Source organism: Echinops telfairi, unplaced genomic scaffold (assembly GCF_000313985.2).
Source record: "Echinops telfairi isolate 266 unplaced genomic scaffold, ASM31398v2 ScPeMD7_70;HRSCAF=299, whole genome shotgun sequence".
In the NCBI taxonomy this organism is placed as follows: domain Eukaryota; kingdom Metazoa; phylum Chordata; class Mammalia; order Afrosoricida; family Tenrecidae; genus Echinops; species Echinops telfairi.
This window is the reverse complement of record NW_022103968.1, coordinates 27813700-27840474: the sequence shown is the minus strand read 5'-3', so window position 1 is coordinate 27840474 and position 26775 is coordinate 27813700. Positions and strand designations below refer to the sequence as shown.

General features: G+C 58.9%; 2 protein-coding genes across 6 annotated transcripts in view; one reads left to right on the top strand and one right to left on the bottom strand.

The window, feature by feature from the left end:
* Nucleotides 1-7518, top strand: part of LZTS2 (leucine zipper tumor suppressor 2) — an 8645-nt gene extending 1127 nt beyond the window's left edge. The window contains exons 1-5 of one of the 3 annotated variants that reach the window (XM_045291443.1): nt 686-2103; nt 2838-3287; nt 3838-4506; nt 5231-5488; nt 6197-7518. In XM_045291443.1, coding sequence (XP_045147378.1) covers nt 2880-3287; nt 3838-4506; nt 5231-5488; nt 6197-6880 — 2019 coding nt within the window. In that variant the 5' untranslated portion in view covers nt 686-2103; nt 2838-2879 and the 3' untranslated portion in view covers nt 6881-7518. Of the gene's footprint in view, nt 1-685; nt 2737-2837; nt 3288-3837; nt 4507-5230; nt 5489-6196 lie in introns of those variants that run through there. The other 2 variants (XM_004700987.2, XM_045291444.1) reach the window with 2 other exon arrangements.
* Nucleotides 7519-8138: 620 nt separating this feature from the next.
* Nucleotides 8139-26313, bottom strand: PDZD7 (PDZ domain containing 7). 3 transcript variants are annotated; one of them, XM_045291608.1, is made up of 17 exons: nt 26294-26313; nt 25305-25685; nt 21015-21155; nt 20472-20646; nt 19876-20052; nt 19458-19605; nt 17816-17876; nt 17183-17593; nt 16339-16536; nt 15252-15302; nt 14500-14675; nt 10952-11043; nt 10748-10839; nt 10496-10567; nt 9375-9977; nt 9004-9104; nt 8139-8583 (listed from the first exon to the last, which is right to left on the bottom strand). In XM_045291608.1, the coding sequence occupies exons 2-17, from the start codon at nt 25525-25527 to the stop codon at nt 8431-8433; spliced, it is 2874 nt and encodes a 957-aa protein (XP_045147543.1). In that variant the 5' UTR covers nt 25528-25685; nt 26294-26313; the 3' UTR covers nt 8139-8430. The 3 variants fall into 3 exon arrangements, 2 of the variants coding, with proteins under 2 accessions (XP_045147543.1, XP_045147544.1); XR_006680181.1 differs by lacking the exons at nt 8139-8583; nt 9004-9104; nt 9375-9977; ... (1 more) ...; nt 10748-10839; nt 10952-11043 and adding an exon at nt 15567-15663 and having other exon boundaries at nt 14642-14675; XM_045291609.1 differs by lacking the exons at nt 8139-8583; nt 9004-9104; nt 9375-9977; ... (2 more) ...; nt 10952-11043; nt 14500-14675 and adding an exon at nt 15567-15663 and having other exon boundaries at nt 15202-15302.
* Between the last annotated feature and the right edge of the window lie 462 nt (nt 26314-26775).

Sequence of the window (26775 nt, the reverse complement as noted above, 5' to 3'; positions counted from 1 at the left end):
GGGGGCGGGGGGGCAGCATTCCACAGCAGCCCCCACTTTCTGGAAGCGGGGGAGGGGTGCGCTTTCCTGGACTCCGGCGGGTGGGTTGCAGGCGCCCAGCTTCCGGTCGCGGAAAGAGAACTCGTGATGCCTGACTCGATCCCGCTTCACTGGTCCCTGGAGTTGGGGTCGGGGCGGGGAGACTTTCCCCAACTCTTCAGCGCCCCCCCAGACTGAGGCCTGGACGGTGGCCATGCCTCCCTCCTCTGGCTCCGGCTCAGCACTGCCCCCACCCCCAGCCCGCGGAGCGGGGGCTCCCTGGACCACCGAGATTTCCCAGGGAGCACTGGGAGGGAGGGCGAGGGGTTCCCTCTTCCCACAGCCACCAACGCATTTCTCAAAATGGAGCCTCCGCTCGCCCCTCCTTCTCGCCGGCTCCCCGAGCGGGCGCCCCGCCGCCCGCCCGCGGCCTGGTTGCAGACGGCTGGCTCCAGCTCCGGGCAGCTGGCTCTGGGGACCCAGCTTTGCCCCGGGCTCGCTGCTCGCCTAGTGGGCCCAGCCTGAGCCTCTGGGCCTCTCCGAGCCTTTGTCTCCTCCCTTTCTTTCTTCGAGCCTGCCTCTTCCCTACGTTGCTTAAGTTCTCGGGAAAGGCCGCCGGAGTGCCCTTTCCCCCCCCCCCCCCCCGTTGCCCCCGAAAATAATGGAGGCGGGAAGGGCCGCTGCTCGCCCTGCTCAGGGCCTGGGCTGGTGGGGTGCTCGCAGCCCTCACAAAAGGGCCTGCCGTTTCTGTGTGATCTCTGCTCACCCTGTACTCCAGCTGTTCACCCCGCCATCTGGATACCTTCTTGTGGAGGAGTGGGGTGGACCTAATGGAAGATGGGGACCAGAATCGCCTGTCACCCTCCACTCCAGTGGGGGGGCAAAAAACCAGCTCCCACCCTGCCCCCTCAGGCGCACAGCCCTCTGTACACACCTGCTATTCACACACCCACTGCTCATCCTATTCTTCCACCCACGTGTAAACTAAAACACACACACTCATGCCCATGAATGTTCTGAGACATCTGTCCAAACATAGTTCTCTGGCCACTCATCGGAAGGGACTTCCACAAGTTTGTGGCAATGTGGAATGGAAAGAGAATGAAAGTTTCCCATGAACCTTGTGAAGCCCCCTTGTATATTCACTCTTCTATATCTGTGCCTTTGTAACTCACACATTTTATAGTGGTCACCCCTGTTCACTCATGTCCTCTGTTGAGATACACTCCTGGTGGCACACGGCACACGTGACTTGTGTCTTGACATAGATTATATGGACTACACTCATGCCTGATATTTTCTCACACGGTCCATGGTCCTCAGTTCCAATTCCTAGGGCACAGTTGGGTAAACAAGGAACTGCTCACCCCAAAGTCAGTGGTTCAACACCCCCCACCCCCGCCCCAGCCCTCTGAAGGTGTCCAGTTCAGAAACCCTCTAGAGTTGCTATGCGTTGGAATCAACGTACGGGTAGTGAGTTTGGTCTTATCCATATAGTCAAGGAACCGTAGGCATTAAACTGCAAGCTTGGTAGTTCGAGCCCATCAGTTGCTCTGCAGGAGAAAAATGAGGCTGTCTCTTCTGGTAAAGCTTTCTAGTCTTGGGAACTCTTTAAGGGGAGTTGCACTCTGCCTTCTAGGGTCACTTTGAGTCCAAATTAACTTGCCGGCTGTGGGATTTACACACGGGCATAGTCAAGGCGCCCTGGCGGCACAGCGGTTAAGGGTTCAGCTGGTAACCAAAAGGTCAGCCGTTTGAATCCACCAGCCGCTCCTTGAGAGACAGCTGTGGCGATTTGCTTCTGTAAAGAGGACACCCTGGACAACCTAGGGCCTTTCTGCTCTGTCCTGTAAGGTCTCCGTGTCGCACTGAATCTGGGGCAGGCTGTGCACACAGGCTCCCTCAGCACTCTGTCCACTTCTGATGACCGCAGCAGATGCCCGGGTTCTGGTCAACGGCTTCAGAGCTGAGGGGGCAGTTCTGGGTGGAGGCCTACTGTTCTCTTCCAGGAAGGAGCGGGGCCTGGGTAGGTGGAGCCCTTTTCCCTGGACTCCGGGCTATGTCATGTAGGAGCAGCTGCCAGAGGTGAGGGTGAGACCTTTGGGTTGGAAAGCTTGGCTCAAGGAGGGGCTGCCCCTTCATCCTGGGGAGGTTCCTTTGGGGTACTAGCTGGAACAGGCCGGTTCTTAGAGGTTGGCAGTAGGGCAGGGTGGTGGAGGCTCCTGATAGATGGGCACTGGGGAGGCTGGGCGTTGTCATGGAAACAAGTGTGTGGCTGTATCCACCTCTGGGAGGCAGGAGACCCCAGAGGGTACTTGTGAGCTTCCTAAAAGGGCCCGGGTTTCTGGTTCAGCAGGCTCTATCCTGACCGCCTCTCTGTCTGGGAGAAACTGAGGCCACGCTGGGGGAGCCTGGGCACTGCCTGGCCTTAGCTCTTTGTTCCCTAATTACCATCTGAGTTGCTGATGGCGTCCCTGAGATGGTTTCTGTCCAAAGTGCCCTGTAATGAGGCCACCTGTCCCAGGGGACCAACCCAAGTCCTGGCCTCTATGGGTGACACAGGATTGGTCTCAGGCCTTGACCTGGGCCTTGGCTGCTGGGGTGGGGGGGCTCATATAGCCACGTGAGCCCTCTTGCCCTGGCACCGTCTCTGCCCATTAGACTCAATGCTCAGCCCTGTCCAGACCAGAGTTGATGGTGATCTGCGGCCCAGCCTAGGGAGGTGCACACTCTTGCTTGGAAGGGGAGTTGGGGTGGGGTGGGAGGTTGGAGATACAGGTGTCTGGAGGGCAGGTCCCATGTCATGCCTCTGCCCACAGGTTGCCCTGGAGGCCCCTGGCCCGGTCTGAGCCCCCACTGTCATGGCGATTGTTCAGACCATGCCGGTGGCACTGGAGGCCACCCCTGAGGCCACCACTGCCCCCCACGCTCCAGCCATGGGCAGCGTGAGCAGCCTCATCTCTGGTCGGCCCTGCCCGGGGGGCCCAGCTCCCGCTCGCCACCACGGCCCCCCTGGGCCCACCTTCTTCCGCCAGCAAGACGGTCTGCTGCGCGGTGGCTATGGGGCACAGGAGCCACTCTGCCCAGCTGTGCCCCCCAGGAAGACCGTCCCTGCTGCCACCTTCACCTACATCAATGAAGACTTCCGGACAGAGTCCCCTCCCAGTCCCAACAGCGATGTGGAGGATGCCCGAGAGCAGCGGGCACACAACGGCCACCTCCGCGGCCCCCCACCAAAGCTCATTCCCGTCTCCGGGAAGCTGGAGAAGGTGAGGACCAGCGTGCGGAGACCTCCCAGGGAAGCTAGAATGGGGAGGGCTGTTCAGAGGACAGCACGGGCTCCAGATTCACCAGACCCAGACTGTAGGACCGGAGCAAATGCACGTACCCTCTCTGGGTCTCCCCATGGGATCTGGGCGTTGGAGGCCATCGGTCAGCCCGAGAAAGAATTGTTCTGAAAAACACTTGGACTAGTACTTGTCTGGCACGTGCTTTTAAAAATGGTTCGCTGCTTCAAGTCCTGCTATCGCAGCCATGCCTTTGGCTCGGGGAAAGGCCTTTCGCCTTGCCGAGCCTCCCTTCCCTTAGCTGGGATAGTGGGACAGGGACAGGATCTGGCTTGAGTGGCTATTGTAACGATTAGGGATGAGCCTTTTAGAATTACTTGGCACAAAGCTGACACTCCATGGGCCCATAGCTGGTGGTAGCGGTTGCTACTAATGTGTGGGATTGGGACTCCTGGTGGGAGGCCAGGGACCATGATGGGGGGTTGGAAAGATGGGGTAGCTCACCCTGTGTCACCTGGTCCCCTCCTTTCAGAACATGGAGAAAATCCTGATCCGCCCAACAGCCTTCAAGCCAGTGCTGCCCAAACCTCGTGGGGCACCTTCCCTACCTAGCTTCCTGGGTCCCCGGGCCTCAGGGCTGTCCGGGAGCCAGGGCAGCTTAACACAGCTGTTTGGGGGGCCTGCCTCCTCCTCCTCCTCCTCTTCCTCCTCCTCGGCTGCCGACAAGCCCCTGGCACTGAGTGGCTGGGCCAGCGGCTGTCCATCTGGGACACTCTCTGACTCTGGCCGAAACTCACTGTCCAGCCTGCCTACCTACAGCACGGGGGGCACCGAGCCGGCCACCAACTCTCCCGGTGGACACCTGCCCTCCCACGGCCAAGGGCGGGGGCCACTGCCCGGGCCACCCCGAGGGGCCCCGACTGGGCCCTCCCATTCGGACAGTGGCCGCTCCTCTTCCAGCAAAAGCACAGGCTCCCTGGGTGGCCGAGCAGCCGGGGGTCTCTTAAGTAGCAGGCCACCCCGGGCCTCCCCTGACAGCAGTTCCTGTGGGGAGCGCTCCCCACCACCACCACCCCCTCCACCCCCCTCGGACGAGGCCCTCCTACACTGTGTCTTGGAAGGGAAGCTACGTGACCACCGGGAAGCTGAGCTTCAGCAGCTGCGGGACAGCCTGGACGTGAGCGAGTCCACCGGGTGCCAGGTGTGGTCTGTGTCCGCCGTTGGGGGGCGGGGGGGCATCCACCCAAGGAGCATTTCTACTGGCAATGATGGGGTGGGGCGTTTGCTGTTGTGGCCACACCCCTACCCCAGCTGTTTGGCTGCACCTATAAAATGGTGAGTCAGTTGGTGAGGATTTCAACCCAAACTCCCTTACAAGTTCACTGTTGGTCTGGAGCAAGGGTCCGAGCCTTACAGCGCCTCGGGTGCTGCATCTGTGAATCTCAGGGCTTCTGGCCTCAAACCTTGTGTGGAGATTACATAAAGCGAGGGGGATAAAGGATTTAGCCCAATGCCTGCCACCCAAGACGTGCTATCCTAAGTTCCTGCTTGTGTGACTGCCACTCTGTTGTTACAAGCACCCTAGAGGTGTGGAGGGTTAAGGACTGGGCTGCTAGCCACCAGGTCAGCGGTTCAAACCCACCAGCTGCTCGGTAGGAGAAAGATGGGGCTGGCTGCCCTCGTGAAGACCTCCAGCCTCAGAAACCCCATCCAGGGTCACTGTGAGCCCTTATCGACTGGATGGTGGTGGGTTTGGGTTACTGTTCTCATTGAAGTAGCTGCTGTTTCTGTCATGGTGGCTCATCCCTCCCTGAGCCCAGACCAGGGGCCCGCCAGAGCAGGCAACGAGCAGGGTACAGGGAGAGGGTAGACCGGCTCCAGGTCTGGGAGCCGTGCAGGACCCAGAGCTGTCTTCCGGCCCACAGGTGTACGAGGACCGGCAGCGACACTGGCCGAGAGAGCGGGAGCCACTGCGAGAGGACTGTGCAGCGCAGGCGCAGCGGGTGCAGCGGGCCCAGCAGCTGCTGCAGCTGCAGGTCTTCCAGCTGCAGCAGGAGAAGCGGCAGCTGCAAGACGACTTTGCGCAACTGCTGCAGGAGCGGGAGCAGCTGGAGCGGCGCTGCGCCACCTTCGAGCGGGAGCAGCGGGAGATGGGACCACGGCTGGAGGAGACCAAGTGGGAGGTGGGGGCCGGCCCAGGAGGAGAGGGGAGCAGGGCACTCAAGCCCACCCTCCCTAGACCTGCCACTGCAGAAGGACCCCCTTCCTCTTGCTGGGTGCCCCTTTTCAGCAGGCACCTCCTCGTGCCCAGCTCTCTGCCCCAGCCACCTTCCTCCCAGGCAGGGCAAGAATGTGCTGCTTGTGACGTGCCGAGCACTGTCCTCAGCATGTCACTTTGATGGCTTCATGTAACTCTTACCACCACCCACAAGCGTCGTTTTCATAGAGGAAGCTGAGGCCCAGAAAGGGTGGAGGGCAGACACATACCTCAGAGTGCCCGGGCTGAGATTAGAATCGAGGCAAATCTCTGAACCCATAAAAACACTGTACCTCCTGCCAACCCAGCTGGACATGGTCCTCCAGTGCTGCTCACGTGCAGTAGCTGCCCCTCACCCTCCACCCTAACACACACACCCCCTGCCTCAGGCAGTACTTCTACCGTGTCTGGTGATGGTGTAAAGACCAGCGTGACAGACAAGGACGTGGCCTGTCTGCCACTTTAGCTATGTAGTAGCTGTGTCACCACTCTTGCCTCAGTGTCTGCATCTGTAAAATGGCTGGAGCGGTTGACCCTCCTCTCCCCAAATTCCCAGCACGACGCTCAGGACCTGACCCCTGGGGCAAGCCCTTCTCCCCACCCCGCCTGACCACTGGCTCCATTCCCCCCACAGGTGTGCCAGAAGTCAGGCGAGATCTCCCTGCTGAAGCAGCAGCTGAAGGAGTCCCAGGCAGAGCTGGTGCAGAAGGGCAGTGAGCTGGTGGCCCTGCGGGTGGCGCTGCGGGAGACCCGGGCTGCGCTGCGGGTCAGTGAAGGCAGGGCGCGGGGCCTCCAGGAGGCAGCCCGGGCCAGGGAGCTGGAGCTGGAGTCCTGCTCCCAGGAGCTGCAGCGGCACCGCCAAGAGGCAGACCGGCTGCGGGAGAAAGCAGGGCAGCTGGATGCTGAGATGGCCGGACTCCGGGAGCCCCCTGCGGCCCCTGCCACCGCTGACCCCTTCCTCCTGGCAGAGAGCGACGAGGCCAAAGCACAGCGGGCAGCCGCTGGGGTGGGGGGCAGCCTGCGTGCCCAGGTGGAGCGGCTGCGGTCGGAGCTGCAGCAGGAGAGGCGGCGGGGCGATGAGCAGCGGGACAGCTTCGAGGGGGAGCGGCAGGCCTGGCAGGCCGAGAAGGAGCAGGTGATCCGCTACCAGAAGCAGCTGCAGCACAGCTACATCCAGATGTATCGGCGGAACCGGCAGCTGGAGCAGGAGCTGCAGCAGCTCAGCCTGGAGCTGGAGGCTCGGGAGCTGGCTGACCTGGGCCTGGCGGAGCCCGCCCCCTGCATCTGCCTGGAGGAGATCACTGCCACAGAGATCTAGGGCCACCGCAGCGGCTCTGCAGGGCGCTCTGCTGTCAGGGTGCCACCTCACATCACATCCACTCCACCCCAGGGCCCAGAGCCACTCGCCTCCTGGGATCCCCGGGTGGCCCTGGGGCCTGGAGGAGCAAGACCAACCCCTGGAGGTCCCCATGTGTCCTGTCACCCGGAGGCTCCTTACCCACTCCACCTGTTAAACTCCCTGTTACCTACACCACTCCGCCAGCCCGCCACCCCCAGACGCTCACCAGCTCACCCCAGCCCCCCGGGGAGCCACAAGGACAGAGGGACCCCCTCATCACTACCACGCGCTTGCGCACCCCAACGCCAGAGACAGCCAGATGGCACCAGCTGCCCCAGATGTGCCTGCCCCCACCCTGTCCACATTGGGCTCAGGGCTGGGCCTGGGGTCCGCTCCCCAGGGTTCCCGCTCTAGCCCCTCGTGGGGAGAGGGGGCTGTAGTCAGACCAAAGGAAGAACTCAGAAATGTTTATTTGTGACCAAGCGACCCCTTCCCAACACCTAGTTTATGGCCTCGCTTTCACTTGTATATTTTTCACACTGTAAATTTCTTGTACAAACCCAAAGGGGAAAAAATTAAAAAATTGCTTTGTTTTTAAAAAAAAAAAAAGTGCTGGATGAAGATTGTAGGGATTCATTTGACTTCCTTCCCTGAACCCTCAGAGTCCTCTGGGAAGAGAGGAAAATCCAGCAGAAAGTCCCTAGTGGACCACCACATGAGATGACCTCAGGACTTCAGGGCAAGTAGCGCCATCCTGTCCTTCCCACTGAACCCCCACGGGCTGGGCATGGGGGCAGGGACGCCTCCCTAGCAGTGTCTCCATGTTTACAGGACCAAATGGGGACATCATGAGAAAGTGCTTCCAACCCCAGGCTTCAGATTTGGGTGTCTGGACCCTCTTTCTGTGGGAGGTGGGGTGCTGAGCACAGCTGACAGTCTACCCAGCAGCACCTCATACTTAGGAACAAAGCTTCTCTGGAAAGGACAGTGTGCCCTGGGCACTCTGGGAAGGGAGGGACGTATGAAGACCAGACTATTGGTGTGGAGCTGAGGGTATAGGGGTCCTGAGCAGGAGGCAGGTCCAGGAGATAGCAGGAAGCTTCTACAGCAGCGGTTCTCAACCTGTGGGTCGCAACCCCTTTGGGGGTCAGACAGCCCTTTCACATGGGTTGCTTAATTCATAACAGTAGCAAAATTACAGTGTTGAAGTAGCAACAAAAATAATTTTATGGTTGGGGGTCACCACCACATGAACTGTATTCATCGGTCACTCACTGCACGAGGAAGGTTGAGAACCACTGCTCTAGAGGTCAATAGGCTGTGGGGATAAGTAGGAAGTCTGGTTGGTATTTTTGCATCAAGTCTGGAGGGCTGAAGGCATCTCCTCCTGGACACCAGTGGGTGTGGTCTAGGTGGACCTGCAGGGGGTTGTGGGACCGGGTTTGGACTAGTGTAGGGGATCAGTGGTCTGTGGCTGGGTCAACAGGAAGATGCTAGTCAGCGGCGAGGAGGGCTGACAAATCAGAGGGTCATGGAGGTGGTGTGGGCCCAGGGACCCTGACCACAAGCTCCATGGGTTCCTGAGCCTTGTTTCGATAGGCACGGCGGATGGTGTCCACCGCCCGCTGGTGGGTCACCTGCTGCAGGCTCTCTCCATCCACTGCCACAAGCTCAAAGCCGGCCTGGGACGGGGGGTGGAAGAATCACAGCCCACCCTCCCTCAGGTCAGGGTCACTCCACCACCAGACCTAGAGGCAGAGTCCTCTCACCTCTAGCAGCTAGGCCACTCCTCCCCCATCAGGAGCAGAGGGATGGACAATGGGACTTCTGTGCCTGGAGCCATTGGGGGCAGGGTGGGGCACAGACAATAAACCTTTGTCCCTTGGGGCTTGGGGGTGGAACTGGATGGGCTGCCCTCCGGCTCAGACTGGCAAGAGGGGACAGATTTTTTTCCCTTTAGGCCAGCTCATCTTGCATGCCTGACCCCTGGCCCTAAACCTCCTCCCACAGCCTGGTCTCAACCGGTCTGGCAGGAAGATGCCTTGACCCAGCCCCCACCCCCTGCTCTCAACTGGAGGGTAAGCCAGGCACTGGCCACTCACCTGAAGGGCCCCGCTGAGGAAGGCAGCTCCCCCAGGGAAGATCTTTTCTATCTTGACCATGGGCTGCACCTTGGACTCAATGCCCCCAGAAATGCTGATGCCTAGTGAGGGAGGGAGACAGGGTGAGCGATGCAGACACACCCCAAAACCCAGGGTTCCCGGTAGAAACCCAAGGCAGGGCATCAAACTTCCCACCCCCCATTTTGTTGGTACTGCAACCTCAATTCACTCCAAACAAATCTATACCCCCGATTTACCCTAACACCCCAGGGGTGCTTCCTGATGTTCAGACCCACTAGGTACACCCTCACAACCAAGCCCACCACCCTCACTCAAACTTGAGTGACGCTGCCAGCCCCAGGGCCACTCACCCAAGGACTGCTTCATCTTGGACAGAGTGACTGTCCTCAGCTCCCCGCTGGGGGTCTTCGGGGCTGCCTCCTTGGCTGGGATCCTGCCAGTCCCATTCTCGGATGTCCCTTGACTGTCCCCTGTCTTGGCTGGCTGCCCGTCCAGAGGTCGTGGCAAAGGGGGCCTGGACTTCCGAGGCTTGTGGTAGCGCCCATTGGCTGTGCTGATGGCGGGGACAGGCGCCGGAGATGGGGAACGTCTTTGTCCAGGGGACTTGCCTCGACCCCGGCTGCGGCTGCGGCTGCGGCTGCGGCTCTGAGCCGGACCCTGGCTGGGGATAGGCCTAGTGTCCTCTCGGGTTAGGGGCTCGGTCAGCAGCCAGTTAGGCCGTGGGGGCCGAGGAGCGACGGGAGGGGGCCGGGGCTGGGGTGCACAGGCGCTTCCACGTGGGGCAAAGGCATCTACTGGCACATCTTGCAGAGGGGGGAACCCTTTGTGGGAATGGCGGGAGGCCGAGACACCTGGGGAGACCTTGAGGCCCCCTAGTCTCTCCCTTAGGTCTCCCTCATCTTCCTCCTCCGAGAAGCCGTTCACAGGCAGTAGATAGAAGCCTCCGCGGCTGTCTGGGGAAGAGACCAAGGTCAGGCTGTCCCGGCATCTCTCTGGGCGCAGCCCACCCGTCCAGGCCCCAGCCCTTGGCTGGGAAGGGCCTGTGGGAGGCTGGCGTGGGTTTGCCCATCCTTAACAGCAGCCTCTTCCTGAAAGCCTTTTCCCACCAGAGCAGGCAAAAAGCTCCCACTGTAATAGTCATCCCATATGCAGAAGTAGTCTTCTAATACTTTGTTTACATGGTTACAGTTTTATTTGAACGTGTCTGAGAGGGGAGAAAATTAGCACAGCCAATGGTTTCTCAGAGAATACTGAATAAAACCAGATGAAATTTAAGAAGTGAGTGGTTTATAAATGACTCAGTAAATCATAGCACAGGTGGGACACCCAAGGCTCCAGACTGCCCTGCAGGGGATCTTCAAGTCCCTCCCTCAGAAGCTGGCAGGATCAGGAAGCCCATGGACCCTCCCCAATCCCCGCCCCGCTGCCCCAGGGTCGTGCCCCCTCCTCAGACCCTGCAATTCTGACTGACCAGGCACAGGGGTGATGAGATGTCGCTTGGGTGGGGTGTCCTGCCGGGCTGGCCGCAAAGCCGGAGGCCGAACTGGTAGGAGGAGACAGGTCAGCGGCGGGGTGCCCCTGCCAAGCTCCCTATTGGACACAGCTAAAGGGTCTCCAGCAATCTCTGTCCCTCCTCTCCCATGGGAAATAGCACCCTCATTTGGAGAGGCATTGCTCAGGATGATGCCTACCTTCCACCCCACCCCATCCCCCACCTGCTGACCTGCCCTGCTCTTGAGGGCGTCAAAAGCCTCTAGCTCCACGGGCATCACCATGCTGTCGAAGCGACCCAGGTCTGTGGGGGCCACCACACTCCTGGGAGAGGCCAAGGGGGGAGGTTAGCTGAGGCTCAGCTCTGAAGGTGGGGAAGGCTTCAGTCCAGGAGCCCCTCCCTGCCCCCAAACCTGCGCCAAAACCCCCTCCCCACCTGATGTCCCGCAGCAACAGTAGCTTCTCTGGTCTGTCCAGAATGGCCAGCAGGGGCCTCACCAGGTCCTCCACACCACCCTCGTGTACATACTGCAGACAGAAGGGTCACAGGTCAGACAGCAGTGGGGGACTTGCAGAGCTGGGTGAGAGCCAATGCCAGGGTGTGTAGCTGAACAGTCCCCCCAGACCCACCCACCCCACCCAGCTTTAGGACAGCTTCTCCCCACCCCCAGGCTGTCCACCGAACACCTTATCTTAAGGAGATTGGAGTAATAATCACAGGCTTTGTTAGAGACAAACCAACAGTAACAGCTCGGGGACAGACACTGTTGGAAACATTTCCCCACACGTTCTTTCATTTAGCTCTGCAACCACAGTAATGAGGTCCGTTTTAGAGATCAGGAAACTCAGAGGAGAGGCCTTGGCCCAAGGCCACACAGATAAGGAAGTGTGAGGAGGGAGAGGCTGGCTGGGCAGAGCTGTTAACAGTAAAGTCAGCGGTTGAAACCCAGCAGCTGCTCCGCGGGAGAAAGATGAGGCTGTCTACGCCCCTAAAAGATCGATAGCCTCAGAAACGACAGAGGGCAGTCCGACCCTGTCATCGTATAGGCTCGGGAATCCTCTCGCTGGCAAGGAGTTTGGGTTTTGCGTTTTGCTCTGGACCGAAAGGGGTGCGCAGGCACGGACTCTCCGCCCACTCTCACCTCCCAGGCCCAAGGAAGGAACAGGAGCCCAACATGACACAGGTGGGCCTGGTGGTCTCCGCGCGTGTCCGCAGACTAGGCTTGGTTTCCGGCTGGGATGGGGACCCGGGAGCAGGCTGCCTCTATAGGAAGGTGCTCCAGTTCGTGCCCCGGATATGGAGTCCCTGCTGCCTGGCACTGCCAGGATGCCACCGGTCTCTGCCCCTGCCACGGGCGCAGGCGAACTGAACTCTGGGAGCCCCCTCCTCGGCCGCCCCGCCCCCTGGTGGCCAGAGGCACACACTGGTCCAGACGGGCACTCGGGCGCAGAGCGCCCTCTACCGGCAACCACTCCCATTCACAGCATGCTGGCTGGTCCGAGCTGGTCACTCCTACTCCTGCGTCTGTACTTCCCCTGAGAAAGGCTGGGCTATCTTCTAATCACAGCTCTACCCTGTCCTGCTGGGTCGCTGTGAGTCAGCATCCACTCGATGGCAGGGAGTTTAGTTTGGTTTGGTTTGTGTTTGCTGACCTCAAACACATCAATGAGAGGGACACACAGGTCTGAACAACCCTCCCTTTATGTGCGGAGAGAGAGATGTGTCATCGCACTAAACTGGGTATCCGAGCACACACGTCAGTGTCACAAACTTGGTTTCCCACCGGCCCTGTACGGGGCAGTGGGGGCACAATGCAGGCCCGGTCGCAGACCCCCAGGGGCTCAATCTAGCAGAAAGAGAATGAGCCAAGTGCCCCAATGAACTACAAAGCCCCTGCAATGGGCAGGGTGTCTCAGAGGAAGGTGGAGGTTCCCAGAGGCCTCCTGGAGGTGAGGGTATTATAGGACAGCTGGAAGGAGCAGCATGGAGGGCGGGAAGAAGGCACAGTAGCGATGGGGACTGATTGCACACAGCAGTGGTTCTCAACTTTCCTCATGCCGCGACCCTTTCCTACAGTTCCTCATGTGGTGGTGACCCCCCCACCCTAAAATTATTTTGTTTGCTACTGTTAGGAATCGGGCGATTCCTGTGAAAGGGTCGTTTGACCTCCAAAGGGGTCAAGACCCACAGGTTGAGAACCGCTGGCATAGAGGTTTCACAGGCAGGGGAGTGGGGTACCAGGAGGCCCTTCCTAGTGGGATGAACAGAGCATGCTGTGGCTACGACCTGTGAGCAGCACCCCCAGACGTGTGCAGTTCATAACCTGTGTAAACTACTCCATGCCAGGGAGGGCGATAAGAAAGCTGAGTGTGCAGGGTCGGGGCTTAGACGTGAGGGTCAGGATTTGTGCTCTGGTTCTGCTGAAGCTGGGACTGGGGGCGGATGTAAGGCGTGTAAAGTGATCAGAAAGGTGGCTTCAAAGGTCTGGCCTGGTGGCAGTGGAGAGCTGGCTGGGAACGGGAGAAGAGTGGAGCACTAAGCACCCAAGCCACTCGGCGAGCTTTACTCGTTCCTCCGGCCAGGGCTCCGTCTCAGACTGTGTGAACTCCTGGTGTAGGTGTGGCTTGGGTTTGGTTTGGATGGTCTGTAAAGCTCCCAGGTGACTGGAGGGCACAGTGAGAGGCGGTCCCTGTTTGGCTAGGTGGGGTCAGCAGAGTGGAGGCGGGACCGAGGAAGAGTCAACAGAAGAAACAGACACAGACTTCCACCCAGTGGCCAGAGCTCGGAACTGCAGGCTGACAGGAGGAGGGCCACAGCCCCGCTTAAAGGTTCCGTTCAGAAAGGGGCAACAGTCAACATGTACCCCTGCCCACCCCTGCCCACCAGGGGATGAACAACAGAAACCGTGGGGAATGGAGACAGCGGGTGGTGTGAGATATGAAAATAATAATAATTTATAATTTATCAAGGGGTCACGAGGGTGGGTGGGAGGGAAAAAAAGAGGAGCTGACACCAAAGGTTCCAATAGAAAGTAAATGCTTAGAAAATGATGATGGCAACCTATGGACAAACATACTTGATACAATTGATGTAGGGATTGTGATCAGAGCTGTACGATCCCCCAATACAATGATCTTTTCATGAAAATAACGATAATAAAAGACCTACCATCTAAGATGGAAAAAACAAAACAGAGGGAGACCTAGTCAACATGTGCAGATACACAGAAGGTTTAGCCAGACCGGTGCTTGCCCACACCTTGAGACGCATCGTAGTCACGGCAACACGAACCCAGCTACCTCACACCCAACCCCACAGACACGTCAAGCAAGCACCATACAAGGAAGCCCGACTGTGGCCACCAGGAGGCTGTGGGGGAATCCGCAGAGGGTTTCCTGACACTCCTCTGCTCCCCTCGCCGCCCCGCAGGCTCCTGTGTGCACTGATGAGTGGACATCCCAGGAAAGCCAGAGGGAGAGAGTGTCCACTACGGTCTAGTCAATCCCCAAACACGGTGACCCTATGGGGGGGAGGGGCGGAAACTCTTTATAGGATCAGAAGGCCTCCTCCCTCTTTCTTCCTCAGAGTGGTTGGCGAGCAATGTGCAACCCAGGACACCACCAGGCCCCAATGCCCCCGGAGAGGCAGAGCCACCGCTCTGGCAGCCTCCCCGCTCCCCGAGGCTTCCACAAGCTCTCCCTCAAATCTAACGTCCATCCATGCTGGGGGCTTTGGTTTCTCCTGTCCTTCTCCTCCTTCAGAGCCTTTGGCATTATCTGCCACCTGGGAAGAGTTTAGTTGCCATTGGTCGATTTCCACCCCTGTGTCAGGTTCTAGCTATTGTCTGTTGTCCGCCTTTTATTGATCTCTGGCCTCTCAGCAATCGGGCCCAGATACTGGCCAGTGGGTTGTGAGTTGACTCAATGAAAGACTAGCTGACTGCGGGTCTTGAATTTAAGAGTGACCACTGGATGGGAACTCACCCGAGAGCAGTGACGAGTGACAGCCAACACCTCATCATCGGTCAGCAGCCGCCGGGCCAGGTCCTGAATTAGGGGCCTTCGGCTCTCCCAGGCCTGCACCTGCTCATCCACGTTGGGGAGCTGGCTGGAGGGGCTCCCAGACCTGGCAGAGAGCAGGGCCCGGCCCCTCTCGCGGTCTACGGAGCCACAACAAAAGGGATGGTCCAGAAAGCAGGACCCACGAGGGAGGAGCTTTCCAGTGCCCGGAACAGACCAGCGAGGGGCCCCATGACAGCCTGGTTCAGGTGCTTCCCGTCAGCATCTCCCACCAGTAGTCACAAATCCCAATTTCTCTGCTCCCCAATAGATCGCCATACCAGTATGTCCTTCAAAGGGCCTTGGCACAGTGCCCTTAGCCCCCAAACCAGTCTGTCCTCCACTGGAGTCCAAGCAGAGGCTCCTCACCTGTCCCCAAATCTTTCTTTTGGGCATTCCAATCCAAGCCCCTTAGTCCCTGACAATGTTCCCCCATACAACCCGATCTTTCTGTTTCAAGCCTATATTTCCAGTAAATTGAAGATCCTTTTGGCAGCTGGTCCCAATACATGCTCATCTGCCGAACCCCCTTGTTGGTCACCAACTGAGTTTAGTCTCAAACCCCAGAGTTACCCCACCCTGCCCCCCAACTCCCAAGCCCCCACCCTCACACAGCACACACTCCCATCTGTAGCTCAACTGTAAACAAGGCCCTGGAGAAAGAATGCGTGACTTACCCCGTCTAAGTCTCCAAGTGACAAACTTCTGCACAGGGCCCACTCCCCCTGCTAGGGAAAAAACAGAAGCTCAGCCGCAGGCCCTGGCTCTCCTCTGAGAGTGGCATTTGGGAGAGCTCAGGCCTGGCTGCACAGGGAGGCCACAGGCCAGGCCACGAGGGTCTTCTTCAGACGGCAGACCTCAGTCGTTGGCAATGGTTTGGTTCCAGAGCGAAGGGTTTGGTTCCAGAGAGAGGGTGGTTTGGGCTTCATTTGGAAGCAAATGCCGGAGGGAGGGAAGACCCCCTAGGGAGCAGAACTTGGAGGTGGACCTACCTTCAGGAGACAGAGGGAGAGAGGGGGGCCTTGGAAGAAGAGAGAGGAATGGCCAGAAAGGTAGGGGGAGAATCCAGCCAAGGCAGGGCCCTGGGAGCTGTGGGAAGAGAGAGGTGTTGAGGGGCGGTAGGCTGCCCTCCTTTGAAGAGCTTGTCTGTCCCATGAGACGGTCACCTTGAGACCCCAGGACATTTAATGCCCAGGAAAAAGAGCATCAGCTCCTGGTTCTCTGTTTATTTCCATCTGCCCAACACCCACACCCCCCTTTGGAAAGTCTAGAAAGAAAACTACAGCCATCAAGTGGATTTAGACCCATAAGGACCTGGGGGTCAAAGTAGACACCGCCTTTGGGTTTCTGAGGTTGTCATGCTTTATAGGCCCAGAAAACCCCATCTTTCTCCCTCAGAGAGGCTGGTGGATTCGAACTGCTAACCTTACATTCACAGCCCAACTCATAACCCATTATGCCAATACAGAAAAACTCACTGCCATTGAGTTGATTGTGGCTCATAGTGACCCTATAGGACAGGGCGGAACTGTTAACTCTTTGCAGGAGTAAAAATCTTGTCTTTTTTCTCCAAGTGGTTGGTGGTTTCAAACTGCTAACCTTGCGGTTAGAATCCCACTGGGTAACCACTATGCCAGCAGGGCTTCTATCATGACTCCCATAGTACCCTGGTTTTCAGCTGTCGTCACATCCCACTCCCTTTCTCAGAACTGCTGGCTGCCAACGTCAGCTATGCCCTCCCTCTCTGATCCCACCTGCATTTACCTTTGTCCATGTCCAGGCGAGGACGTGGCTTGGCCAAGCTCCCCCTGTCCAGGGTCCAAGCTTCTCTGCGCCTGTCCCCTGCTGGCCGCCCCTGCCGCCCTCCCTTGAAGAAGAGGTTCATCAGCGTCTTGGATCTCTGCAATGCACCCTTCTCCCTAGGGGACCCCGACTTCTCCTTCTTCCGCTGCTTCTTCTCCTCTGCAGACACGAGGGAGCACCCGGGGGGCTGGAGGGGTGGGCAGAAAGGAAGGAGGGGGCAGCAGGCAGGGGTGCGGGAAAGGGCAGCGAGAAGGGGGAGTCGGGGAGGCAGACAGGATCTGCAGCCCTAGGCAGGGGGTGGTCCTCCAATCTCCCACGCCCTCCCACTCCTCACTCCCTGCCATGGAGTGGATACTGATTCATAGCAGCTCTAAGGGGCGGGGGAGGGTTTCAGAAACGGACTCTGCAGGAGTAGACAGTCTCCTCGTCTTTCTCAGTTAGGGGCTGGTGTGGTTAGCCGCTCAAAAGTAACCACTACGTCACCAAGGCTCCTGACCCTCCTACTACCTGTGGGGTATTTCCATTGAAACCCGTGTGTGTGTGTGTGTGTGTGTGTGTGTGTGTGTGTGTGTGTGTGTGTGTAGACAATGCAGGGTGCAGCCGGTGGTGGAGAGGCTGAATTAGGACTGGTTTGGGACCCAGGCTGGTTAGGCACCCAAGAACTCGGGCTGGGACTGAGGGTGGGTTTGGGTCCAACCCCGATTGAAAAAGGAGCCCAGAGTAGCTGAAGGTATTCTAGGGTTGGGGTGGAGCGAGGGTTGGGCCAGGGACTGGAGCACCCAGCAGCCCTCTGTCACCCACGTACCCCACAAGGTCAGGTGACTCTGGGAGCGAGTGATGGGGGGCCGGGGTCGGCTGAGTGCCAGCAGCAGGGCAGTCTTGGGGGACTCGGAGAGCGCAGAGTCAAGGCGGCGGGCTGAGGCTGGACCGTCCGAGCGGATAGCCGTGTCCCTGAGAATGACCGTGGGCCTTACGCTGCACCAGGTCTCCACACGGCCCCCCACATCGGGCTCTGTCTGCATGGCTGTGTCCGCCCGGCCCCAGCCAGGCCCCCGACTTCCCGGCGGCTCCTCGGGCCCCAGGCAGACGTCCAGGCGGTCAGAGGACAGGGAGCCCGACCCCTCGGCCGAGCTGAAGGGGACGCTGGAGGCGTAGGAGGAGACGCTGGAGCTGCTCTCCGAGGCCTGCGACAGCTGCTGCAGCGTCCCATTGCTCACTGCAGAGAGGGGAGGTAGCTGGCTCAAGGGTCTCCCTGAGAATGCAGGCCTTGCAAACCCCCTGGGCTTGGCTGGCATGGGAGCAGGTGGGACCGGGTCTGGAGGACCCACTGCTCAGCCATCTGCCATTGACTGGCTGAGCGGCAAGGTCAAAATGATCGGAGATCCCACTGGCCTGGACCCATCCCTGTCCTGCAAACTTGGACCCTTGGGCCACTTACGTCGGTCCAGCCAACAGTATTCCGAAACCATCTCCTTGTAGGCAGGGTAGCGGCCAGTCTCCTGGGGAGGACACAAAGGCAGAGGAGGGCAGGGGTAGCAAGCGAGAGACAGGAATAAGCCTTCCAGCCGCCTCTGTCCCCCAAGCTCACCATGCCCTGTGGCTCCCGCAAGCCCTAGGGGGCTCTCCCAGTACAGACATGTGACTCAGAAGTAAAACTGAAAAAAACATTTAAAGACTATTTTTCAGATAATGGCGATTTCGTTTGTTGGTAAAACTATATGTAGGGCTCTCGGAGAAATTTTAAATTAGTGAGAGGGGCAGGATGGAGGGGCTCTTCCATCTCCAAAGTTTGCTGACCGCCTGGTCTAGTCACATGACTCGCTGTACTGGTGAACGTGCGGGGTTCCTTCATGTCTAGGCGCCTGGGCACACACTCCTGTTCCTGGAGTCTCTGCCTTTCTCTGTTTTATGGCTAGCTCCTTCTTCCCCTTCTGCTCTCATATCCTCTGCGACTTACCCTGGTCCCTTGCCCCACTGCCCCCCTTTGGCTAAAGGGGTCTTTCCTCAATTTCTCTACGACATCTCTTTGCTAATGGCCTTATGCTTGGAGCCTTAGCATCATCTGCAAGGGTCTTACTGTCTCCTTCGGTAGCAGAGGCCTTGGCTGGCCTCTTTACTCTTGCGGCCCTAGTGCCTGGTGCCTAGTGCCTCGATCGTGTTGTGGGTTATGTGTTGGGCTGCTAGCCACAAGGTCAGAAGTTCAAAACCACCAGATTCCTCTGAGGGAGAAAAATGAGGCTGTCTGTTCTCCTAAAGAGGTAGCATTCTCAGGAACTCACAGGGGCAGTTCCACTCTGTCCTAAAGGGTCGCTATGAGTCAAAATCAACTTGATGGCAGTGAGTTTACCATGCCCAGTCTAGTGGCTGACTCATAGTAAGTACTCACAACTATTGTTGAGTGAATGAGTTGGGGCAGTGGGGGGCAGGAGTGAAGAGGGGTGTTTGGGATACTTTGAAGGGGAAGAGAGTGGAGAAACAAGATGTGGGGGAGGTAGGATACCGAGGTGGGGTGGGGTGAAGACTGCAGAGGAGGTCCTGGATGGTGATGGAGGAAGAAGGACGGGGGCACAGGGGCCAGGACTGGGCACTGGATGCGCGGGAGGTGTCACCACCTCCAGGAGCCAAAGCGACAAGGACCTGATCCCCAAGCAAGTGTGAGATCTGCATGAATAATGAATCCAGCTGCCGCCCCTGAAATCCAATCTGCAGCGCCAGCGCAGCCCTCCTTTGGAACCTCGAGGATGCCCACCGCCAGAGTCCTGCCCATAGCCACAGCTCCCCCATTCTTCTCCATTCCACCCCAGGCCCCCCTCTCATCGGAAGGAGCACACTACCCTAGGAACCTGGGCAGCAGGACCGGGACTAGACCCTACCCACTGGGCAGCTGAATAACGGATGTTGGTCCCTGAGTGGCTTGACGTCTCTGAGCCTCAGTTTCTTCTGCAAAAATAAGAATGATCACAATGCCCACCCTCCCTCCCCTGGCTGCGAACAGGTCCTTGCAGACGAATGGGCATCATTCAATAGTGCAGGCCACCCCCACCGGTGGACCTCTCTCTGACCCCCACACCCCTGCCCACCTTGATGGTCAGCATGATGTGCGTCTGGCCCTTCAGCACCTCCACGGCCTGGCTGTGGCTGATGTCATCAAATCTGACGCCGTTGGCCGCCAGGACCTGGTCCCCTACCTTGATGCCGTTCTCTTCGGCCAGGCCACCATGGTCCACTCTGGGGGGAGACGGGCATCAACTGGTCGGCCATCTCTTGCCTTTCCTTCTCCTCTTGCAGACTCCTGTCTCTTGGACACAAGCTTGCCCCAGTTGGATACCTTGATCCTCTTCCTGGTGACTTCTGCCCCCTCCCCAGCCCCACCATTGACCTAGATCTTCATTTGGCCCGGGGTTCCCTGGCTGACACATCCCCAGGCCCCACTCCAGGCCCATTGCTAGCCCTCCCCCCTCCTCTGCTCCCCATTTCACTCCCTCCCCCAGCTCTCACTTGGACACATAGATGCCCAGGCCAAACTCCTTGCCCCCTCGGATGTTGAAGCCCAGGCAGAAGTCATCGGAGGTCGTGTATAGGTGGACGATGCGCCGCGCGCCGTCCTCAGAGCTGCTGTGGGATGGGCTGGAGCTGCACTTCTCCACGACCAGCCGCCGGTTTACCACATCCACCCTGGGCCAACCAGGGCTCACTCAGCCAAGGCTCCCGCCCACCCATCAGGGCCCCCTCTCCTCCCAGCAGGCATGCGTGGGAAGAGTAGGGGGAGAGGGGAGCTATCTCTGGGAGTCTCCCTGGGCCCCGGGGACTTCTGGGGGCACCTTTTTTTAATTGAGCAGCAACACTGGGCCAGGCCCATGACTCCCCCTTCCCACCTCACCTCTATTATCCCAAGACTCAGAACCACGGGTAGCTGGGGCAGCAGAGCTGGGGCAAGAGGGCGGTGGGGCTCAACCCGAGTTCAAGGTCAGGTCTGAGAATGTCAGTGTTTCCAGAACCCCGCTAGGCAGGCCCTCTGTCAGTGAACTCCTGGGGGGAGGAGGTGGTGGGGTGCAGGTGGGGCAGAGTCTGGGTCAGGGCTGGGCGCTGCTTACCACGTGGTCTTCTCCTTGGAGAACTTAATGCCGGGCACCCGGCCCATGCGGCGGACCACCATGTGCAGGCGGCTGCTGCCCGTCAGCATCTTCACGGCACTGCCCATGGTGGTGCTCTCCAGGCTCAGCCCGTTCACCTCCGTGATCTTGTCTCCCACACACAGGCCAGCCCGCTCTGCACACAGGGAGGAGGGCGGCCGGCAGGGGACACTTGGGAGAAGAGTGTCCCATCCAGGGTGGAGCTGAGCCTCCCCCTCAGATTGAGGACCCCCAAGGGAAGATGGAGCCAGGGCTTCCATCAGATCAGGGGTCCCCAAAGGAGGAGTCTCCACTTACCCTGAGCTAGGAGCCTATCCTTTCTCCCCTCCCCTCCCCTGATGGTGAATTCTGTCTCTCCACAGGATCAGGCCCCCAGACCTGAGGCCGCGTTCCTCTACCATCACTGACAGCAATGACCCTCACCCTGCCGTGCCGAGATGGGGGTGGGGGTGGTGGTGTCACACCCCATAGGCCAGGGTCTCCTTCACGGGGGTCTCCACTCACCTGCACTGCTCCCCTCCTCCACTTTGCTGACGAAGATGCCCAGGCCATGCTCAGAGCCGCCCCGCACACTGAATCCCAGCCTCCCTGCAGGGTTCTTCTCCACCCGGACTGCATGGATGATGTCGCTCTCATCACTGTTGGCTGTGGGGGTGGGGCCACAGATGGGACCCCTATACTCATGCTGGCCAGAGGAGGCCCCGAATCAGGCTTTCTAAATGCTGGGCACAGCCTAACAGGTAAGGTCCCTAGGGCCCTAAGGGGGAGGGAGGTGGCCAATTTCTGAGTTCCCCCCAGATGTTTTGGAGACTATGGACCAGGGAAGGTACAGGAATCAGCGGAAATAGGACAGGACTCCGTGCTGGAAAAGATGCTCTCCTCTTGTCATAATGGGCAGGGGGCAGTGTGGAGCCCAGGGCTAACTGAGCTTCTGTGCCCCCAAATTCCTAAAAGTCCTGGCCCTCAAAAGGTCAGCTGGATGGGGTTGGGGGCGTGTTATTCCATCATATAGGAGCCCTCGTGGCATTCTGGTTTCGGTTGGACCCACCAGCGGCGCTGTAGGAGGACCACAGGGCTTCCTACTCCCATAAAGAGGCCAGTCCCAGAGACTCCCGGGGGCAGTTCGAGCCTGTCCTTTAGGGTCCCTATGCGTCACCCTGGACTCATGGCAGGGAGTAGCGAGTGACTCCATCCTGTGGGACAGGGTGGACAGAGCCAAGGCTTCTCAGCCTGCAGAATTACCTATTTCCAGGCAAATAACTTTAGCGATGCTTCTTGTTTCTCCCTCAAACTTGGCACCCCTCTCGTGTGCCGGCCCGAAGCTCGCCAGGCATAGAAAATGCACACCTTTTGCAGGTATGCTCAAGGAGGACATGGCGTGTCTCCTCTCTCTTCAAGAGCTCTCTCTCTCTCCCTGAAGAGCTATCTTGTGGAAGCCCGCGGTGGTCGTACCCAGGTGGCCCAGATGACAGACCCAAGCTTATCTTGTCATGGAGTCCACAGCTGGCCCCACCTAACCCCACTGTGGGGGCTTGTTCCTGTCCTCTGGCTACTCTGGGAAGGCTTCGTGGAGAAGGCACACAGGTGGAGGGCTTGGGAAGGGCCCTGAGGTGGGCTGGAGCAAGCAGAGCCTCTGGGCTGCGCCAGGTGAGCAGCTGAGATTTCAGCGGTAGGCAAGGCTTCCACTTAGGGTGTTTGAGAGGGGGAAAAAAAATCACTTGGGCACCTCCCTACCCCGACACACACACATACCTCTAGTTGATCTAAGAGAAATCAAGTTACAGGGCATGACCAGGGCAGCTCAGGAAAAAAATTCCCAAGGACAGCCTGTGGGCAGGGATGGTGCAGCATTACACTCGGGAGATCCCGGGCCTTCCCCGTGGGCTGGAGCTGCACAAGCCTCGGGACCTTTGCGGCCCTTTCTGCCCTTCTCATTCCTCTCTCCCTTTCTCCTCGGTCCCTCGGGGGTGGGGGTGGGTCCTGGACTAGGGGGATGGCAAATCCAAGCTTGGGCTTCCAAGGCTGGCACCTGTTCAGCTTTCACTGCCCCGGGTTATGCTATGGGTCTCTCCGGGTACTCTAGGGGAACATCGTAGCCACTGTCCCCGTCCTTATTCTGGAGTCCGCTTTTAAAACGAGATCCTGCCTTTCCCCTAATGAAAACCTCCCAAACCTATCCCCGTGCTTCTGGAATCAGACTCCTCAAAGGACGTGGGTTTTCCTTTGCCCATCTCGCTGCCTTCACCACTAGCCACTGTCTTCCTTCCACCATGAGATTTGGCCACCAACCTCCTTTCCATTCCGTGTACAGGGCAGGTCCCAGCCCTCTGCCTGGCCCACTCTAGCCCAGACTGAGATATAACAAAGCCAGTTTCTTTTCTTCATTCTGTTCCTACCACTTTCTCCAAGAAGTATGCTTGGATGACCCTACCTATAGAAAGCCCACCCCCTCCTCCCAGTTCATCTCTGTTGGGGGGGCTCTTAAAGGGTGGTCCCCAGACCGGCAGCACCCTTCCATTGCCTAGGATGTTGAATATGTGAATTCTTGGCTTACCCCACAGCCGCACTGTGTCAGACATTCTGGAGGTGAGGCCTTGTCACCTGTGTCTTAGCAAACCCTCCTGAAGTGCTCGTGCATTTGAAGTCTGAGAACCACAGCGCTAACCAGCTCCTCAATCAAGGTCTTGCTTTCAGGGATTCTTACTAACCTTTCTCATTCCTGATTTATTTGTATAGGACTTACTATCTGTCTCCTCTTATGAGACTGTGAATTCAACCACAGTAGGGATTTTGTCATTCTCTTCCACCAAGGCATCCCCCATGTTTGATACAGGGCTTGGCAAGTGATTAAGTGTTTTTAAATGAATGAATGAATGAATGAATGAATGAATGGAGGAACTAGGAGAGGTGGGGAGTGTGCTGCTTTGGATTAAAGAGAGTACACTTTCTCTGGGACAGGATGAGTTTGAGGAGCCAGTTGGAACTCAAGGAGTGATGGGAGCCCGCAGCGTTTCGCTCTCTGCTGTGCCTCCATGATCAGGGACTATTTCCCTGGACTGGTCCTCACTAACAACGTGACTGCAGCTAAGGGAGATGCGTGTGCTCAGGAGCAGGAGTGAGCGTTCTGAGCTCAGAGGCTCCCAGCCCAGGCATCTGGGGCCAGATGGGTAGAACAACAGGAGGACATGGTCAGTCCTGCAGGAAGGACGAGGGTGAGGGAGAGGGAAAAGCAATCAAAGCAATCTTGGAACCTTCTAGAAGAGAGTATCTTTAAAGGGACAGCATAAATAATCCTAGCATCAGATCTGGGCAGGGTGTGGATGTGGGGCAGGAGTGAGGGTCAAGCTAAGGACTAGGGTGGTGTTGGGGTGGGGGGGCTCTTTGAATAAAATGCAACTAGTGCCTCTGCTGCCATGTTTCTGAACTCTTCCAGGGACTTCTGAGGCCTGATGAGAAGGACGGTGGGGACCCTCAGCAGTGCCTGGCTGCTGACCTGAGGGTCACAGAGTGGGGAGGACTGGTTGAGCATGCTGGACAGCATAGTCCATTCCTGCCCCAGCAGGGGCCTTGATAGGCAGGCCCCGAGGGGAGGACAACAGGCTGCACTGCCATCTAGTCCATTTTCACCCCTAGTGATGCTAGAGGGCAGGGCAGAAGCGCCCCTGTGGGTTTCCGAGACTGTAACTCTTTATGGGAGTAGAAAACCTCACTTTTCTCCTGCAAGCAGCTTGTGGTTTCGAACTGCTGACCTTGTGGTTAGCAGCCCTTTTTGTAACCCACTATGCCGCCACGAGGGCTAGAGAGGAGGAACAGGGTCTGAAAAGTTCTGCCTAGGTGCCAGCTGGGGGTCCTGCTGGATGAGAGAGAGCAGAGAGGCTGGAGATGTTGACCTTGTCCTGCCCATGAAGGCCCAGGCTCAGGGGGCCCCTGGCTCCTCCGTGGACATTCAAGCTCCTGCTCTGCTCACCACATCACATATGCCATGCAGTCAGGCTAGGTCCCCGAAGTGCCACACCTGTGCTCATTTCCAGCTGTTGCACAAGATAGCTCCACCACCCCACCTCCACCCCTGGTGCCAACCTACTGTCTTCGCTCTGTCTTGAAGCTCCACTAACCTGCACACTTCTAAAAGATGAAGACAGAGCAGGTTTCTGTCAGGGTCCCCTGCAGGGCCCAACCAGTGCGCATAGGGAACTGGTGTGTAAGGAAGCACCACTAAGCAACCACAGAAGTGTAGGCCTTCTCCCTCTCGAGGTTTAGTTCAGGCCCCCACACCCACCCTGCCTCAGTCCTCCTGGCCTCTCCCCTCTTCTGAATGCTGGCAGCTCTACTCTCATCCAGCACCCCCAGGAAGCCTTTAATACTGGCGGCTCAGCTGGGGCCTGACTCTGCACAGCCAAGCACAGGGCTAGCTGGTCACCCAATGGGAAGTCCTTCCCTAACTCTCCCTGCCCCCAGCCCCAGCCATAACCAGAGGCGTAAACAAGGAAAGGTAGGCTCAAAGGGAGGGAGGGCCAATTACACACTGAGAGATGGCACAGGGTGCTGCCCGCACCCTGAGGAGGGAGAGAGACACTCACTCCACTCACTCACTCATTCACTTTCTCTGCCAACTGGTCCCCTCTCCCACCTCTGGCCCCTCTATAATCCTGGATGAGAGACTGAGCAGGTGAGGGCTCCCATGATCCTAAGACACGTATCTCCCAGGTTCCCCCACTCATATTGCCTCTGCCCCTCCCTCTGAAGCCCCGTTGTCCCCGGTCCCCGCCTGCCTTCGCAGCCCCCCGCCCCCACCTTCGATGGGGGAGTTGATGAGGATGACACGGCCCATGGGCGAGGAGGCTCGGATTCCGCGGGGGGGCCCATTCAGCAGCCGCTGCTGCTTCCTCAGCAGGTATCGCGTTGCGGAGCCCGAGTCGCTGCCCAGGTGGCCCCGGGAGGAGATGGAGCTCAGGGAGCCGGAGCTGAGGTCGCCTAGGCCCAGGGGGTCGAAGCCCACTGTGAAACCGTGCGCCATGGCGGCAGGGGCTCTACACGTTCAGAGGAAGGCTACCAGCCCCCCAGAGGCGGGCTCTGAGCCCAGGGGGCTCCATGGGCCTTTTGTGCAGGGCTGGGGTCTCCGGGAGGCCGGCCGTGGTCCTCAGCGGCAACTGATCGGGAGTGTGCGCTCCAGGCCTAGGGATGTGGGATTGGGACTGGATGTGGGTGCTGCCCATGGCCGAGCATCCTGCCCTCCTATTCCTTAGACCCACCCCCACAGGCCCTGGTACTGGCCAGAGAACTGCCCGCTCCTGGCACTGTGGTCTTCGGCTCGCCCACCAGAGCTGGGGGGGGGGGGACATCTTGTTCACCCCTCTCTCTGCCCTCATCTGAGTCATGTACTCCCTCCCCGCTCATCCGCAGAGGCTGAGAGGGTGGCCCTGGGACTGAGGTGGTCCTGGGAACTTGACGCAGTGGGAGAAAAAGGGGTGTCGAAGGCCACTCCCTATACCCCCACTCGGGTGCATGAGACAGAGGGCCAGTCCCCCTACCCCCAAACCCCGGGCTCGGACTGCAGAGTAGGCCTTCAGAACCAGGGACAGCTGCAGCAGAGGGCCGTAGGGATCCCTAGCCCTCAGACGGGGGAACCCCATTCTAGGAGGTTGCCTGGGCCTCTCGCAGGCCTAGAGGGGGCGGTGGGCGCGCGCAAGGAGGAGCTGCTGGCTAGAACCACAGCAAACCAAGGCCCCAGAGCCCAGCTCGGTCTTCCAGAACCCCCACCTCTCGGGCCGGGGCCCCATTACCTGCTCCCGGGTCCCGCAGCCGCCGGCCTCACCCGCCCGCCCGCCCGCCGGCCCGGGGGCGTGAGCGACTGCAGCAGCCGGGGAGGACCCCGCCTCCTCTCCGCCAAGGCTGCGGGAAGGGGGCTGGCCTGGGCAGCCGAGGGCTCCCATTGGCTAGTGGGGCCACCAGTCACTCTCTCCTGGTACCTCCCTTGGGAGCCCAGGGCTGTCGCTGGTCACCCTCCTGGCTGCAGCCGCCGACGCCCTGCCCCGGCGCGTTCGAGGCAGGAGTTGAGGTTCTTCTCCCGCGTACTTGGTGCTTAGGGCAGGCGGGCGTCTTCTCCAGACCAAGCGAGCTCCCTGGGCTCCTGGAAGTGTCACCCTCAGTAGGGGAATGTCACCGGGGCAGAGCGGGACTTGAACCTGCGGCGGGCGGGAGTGGGGCGGGGCGTCTGGTTTGGGTGGTAGCGCTTTGTATGGTGGTTAGCAAGTGTGTGTGTGTG

Coding starts and splice junctions, on each gene's coding strand:
- PDZD7 (XM_045291608.1), bottom strand. CDS start 25,527: ATGGCGCACGGTTTCACAGTGGGCTTCGACCCCCTGGGCCTAGGCGAC. Junction 21,156..25,304: donor CATCAACTCCCCCATCGAAG/GTGGGGGCGGGG, acceptor CCACCCCCACAG/CCAACAGTGATGAGAGCGAC. Junction 16,537..17,182: donor GAGTCACCTGACCTTGTGGG/GTACGTGGGTGA, acceptor TCGTGTCTGCAG/AGGAGAAGAAGCAGCGGAAG.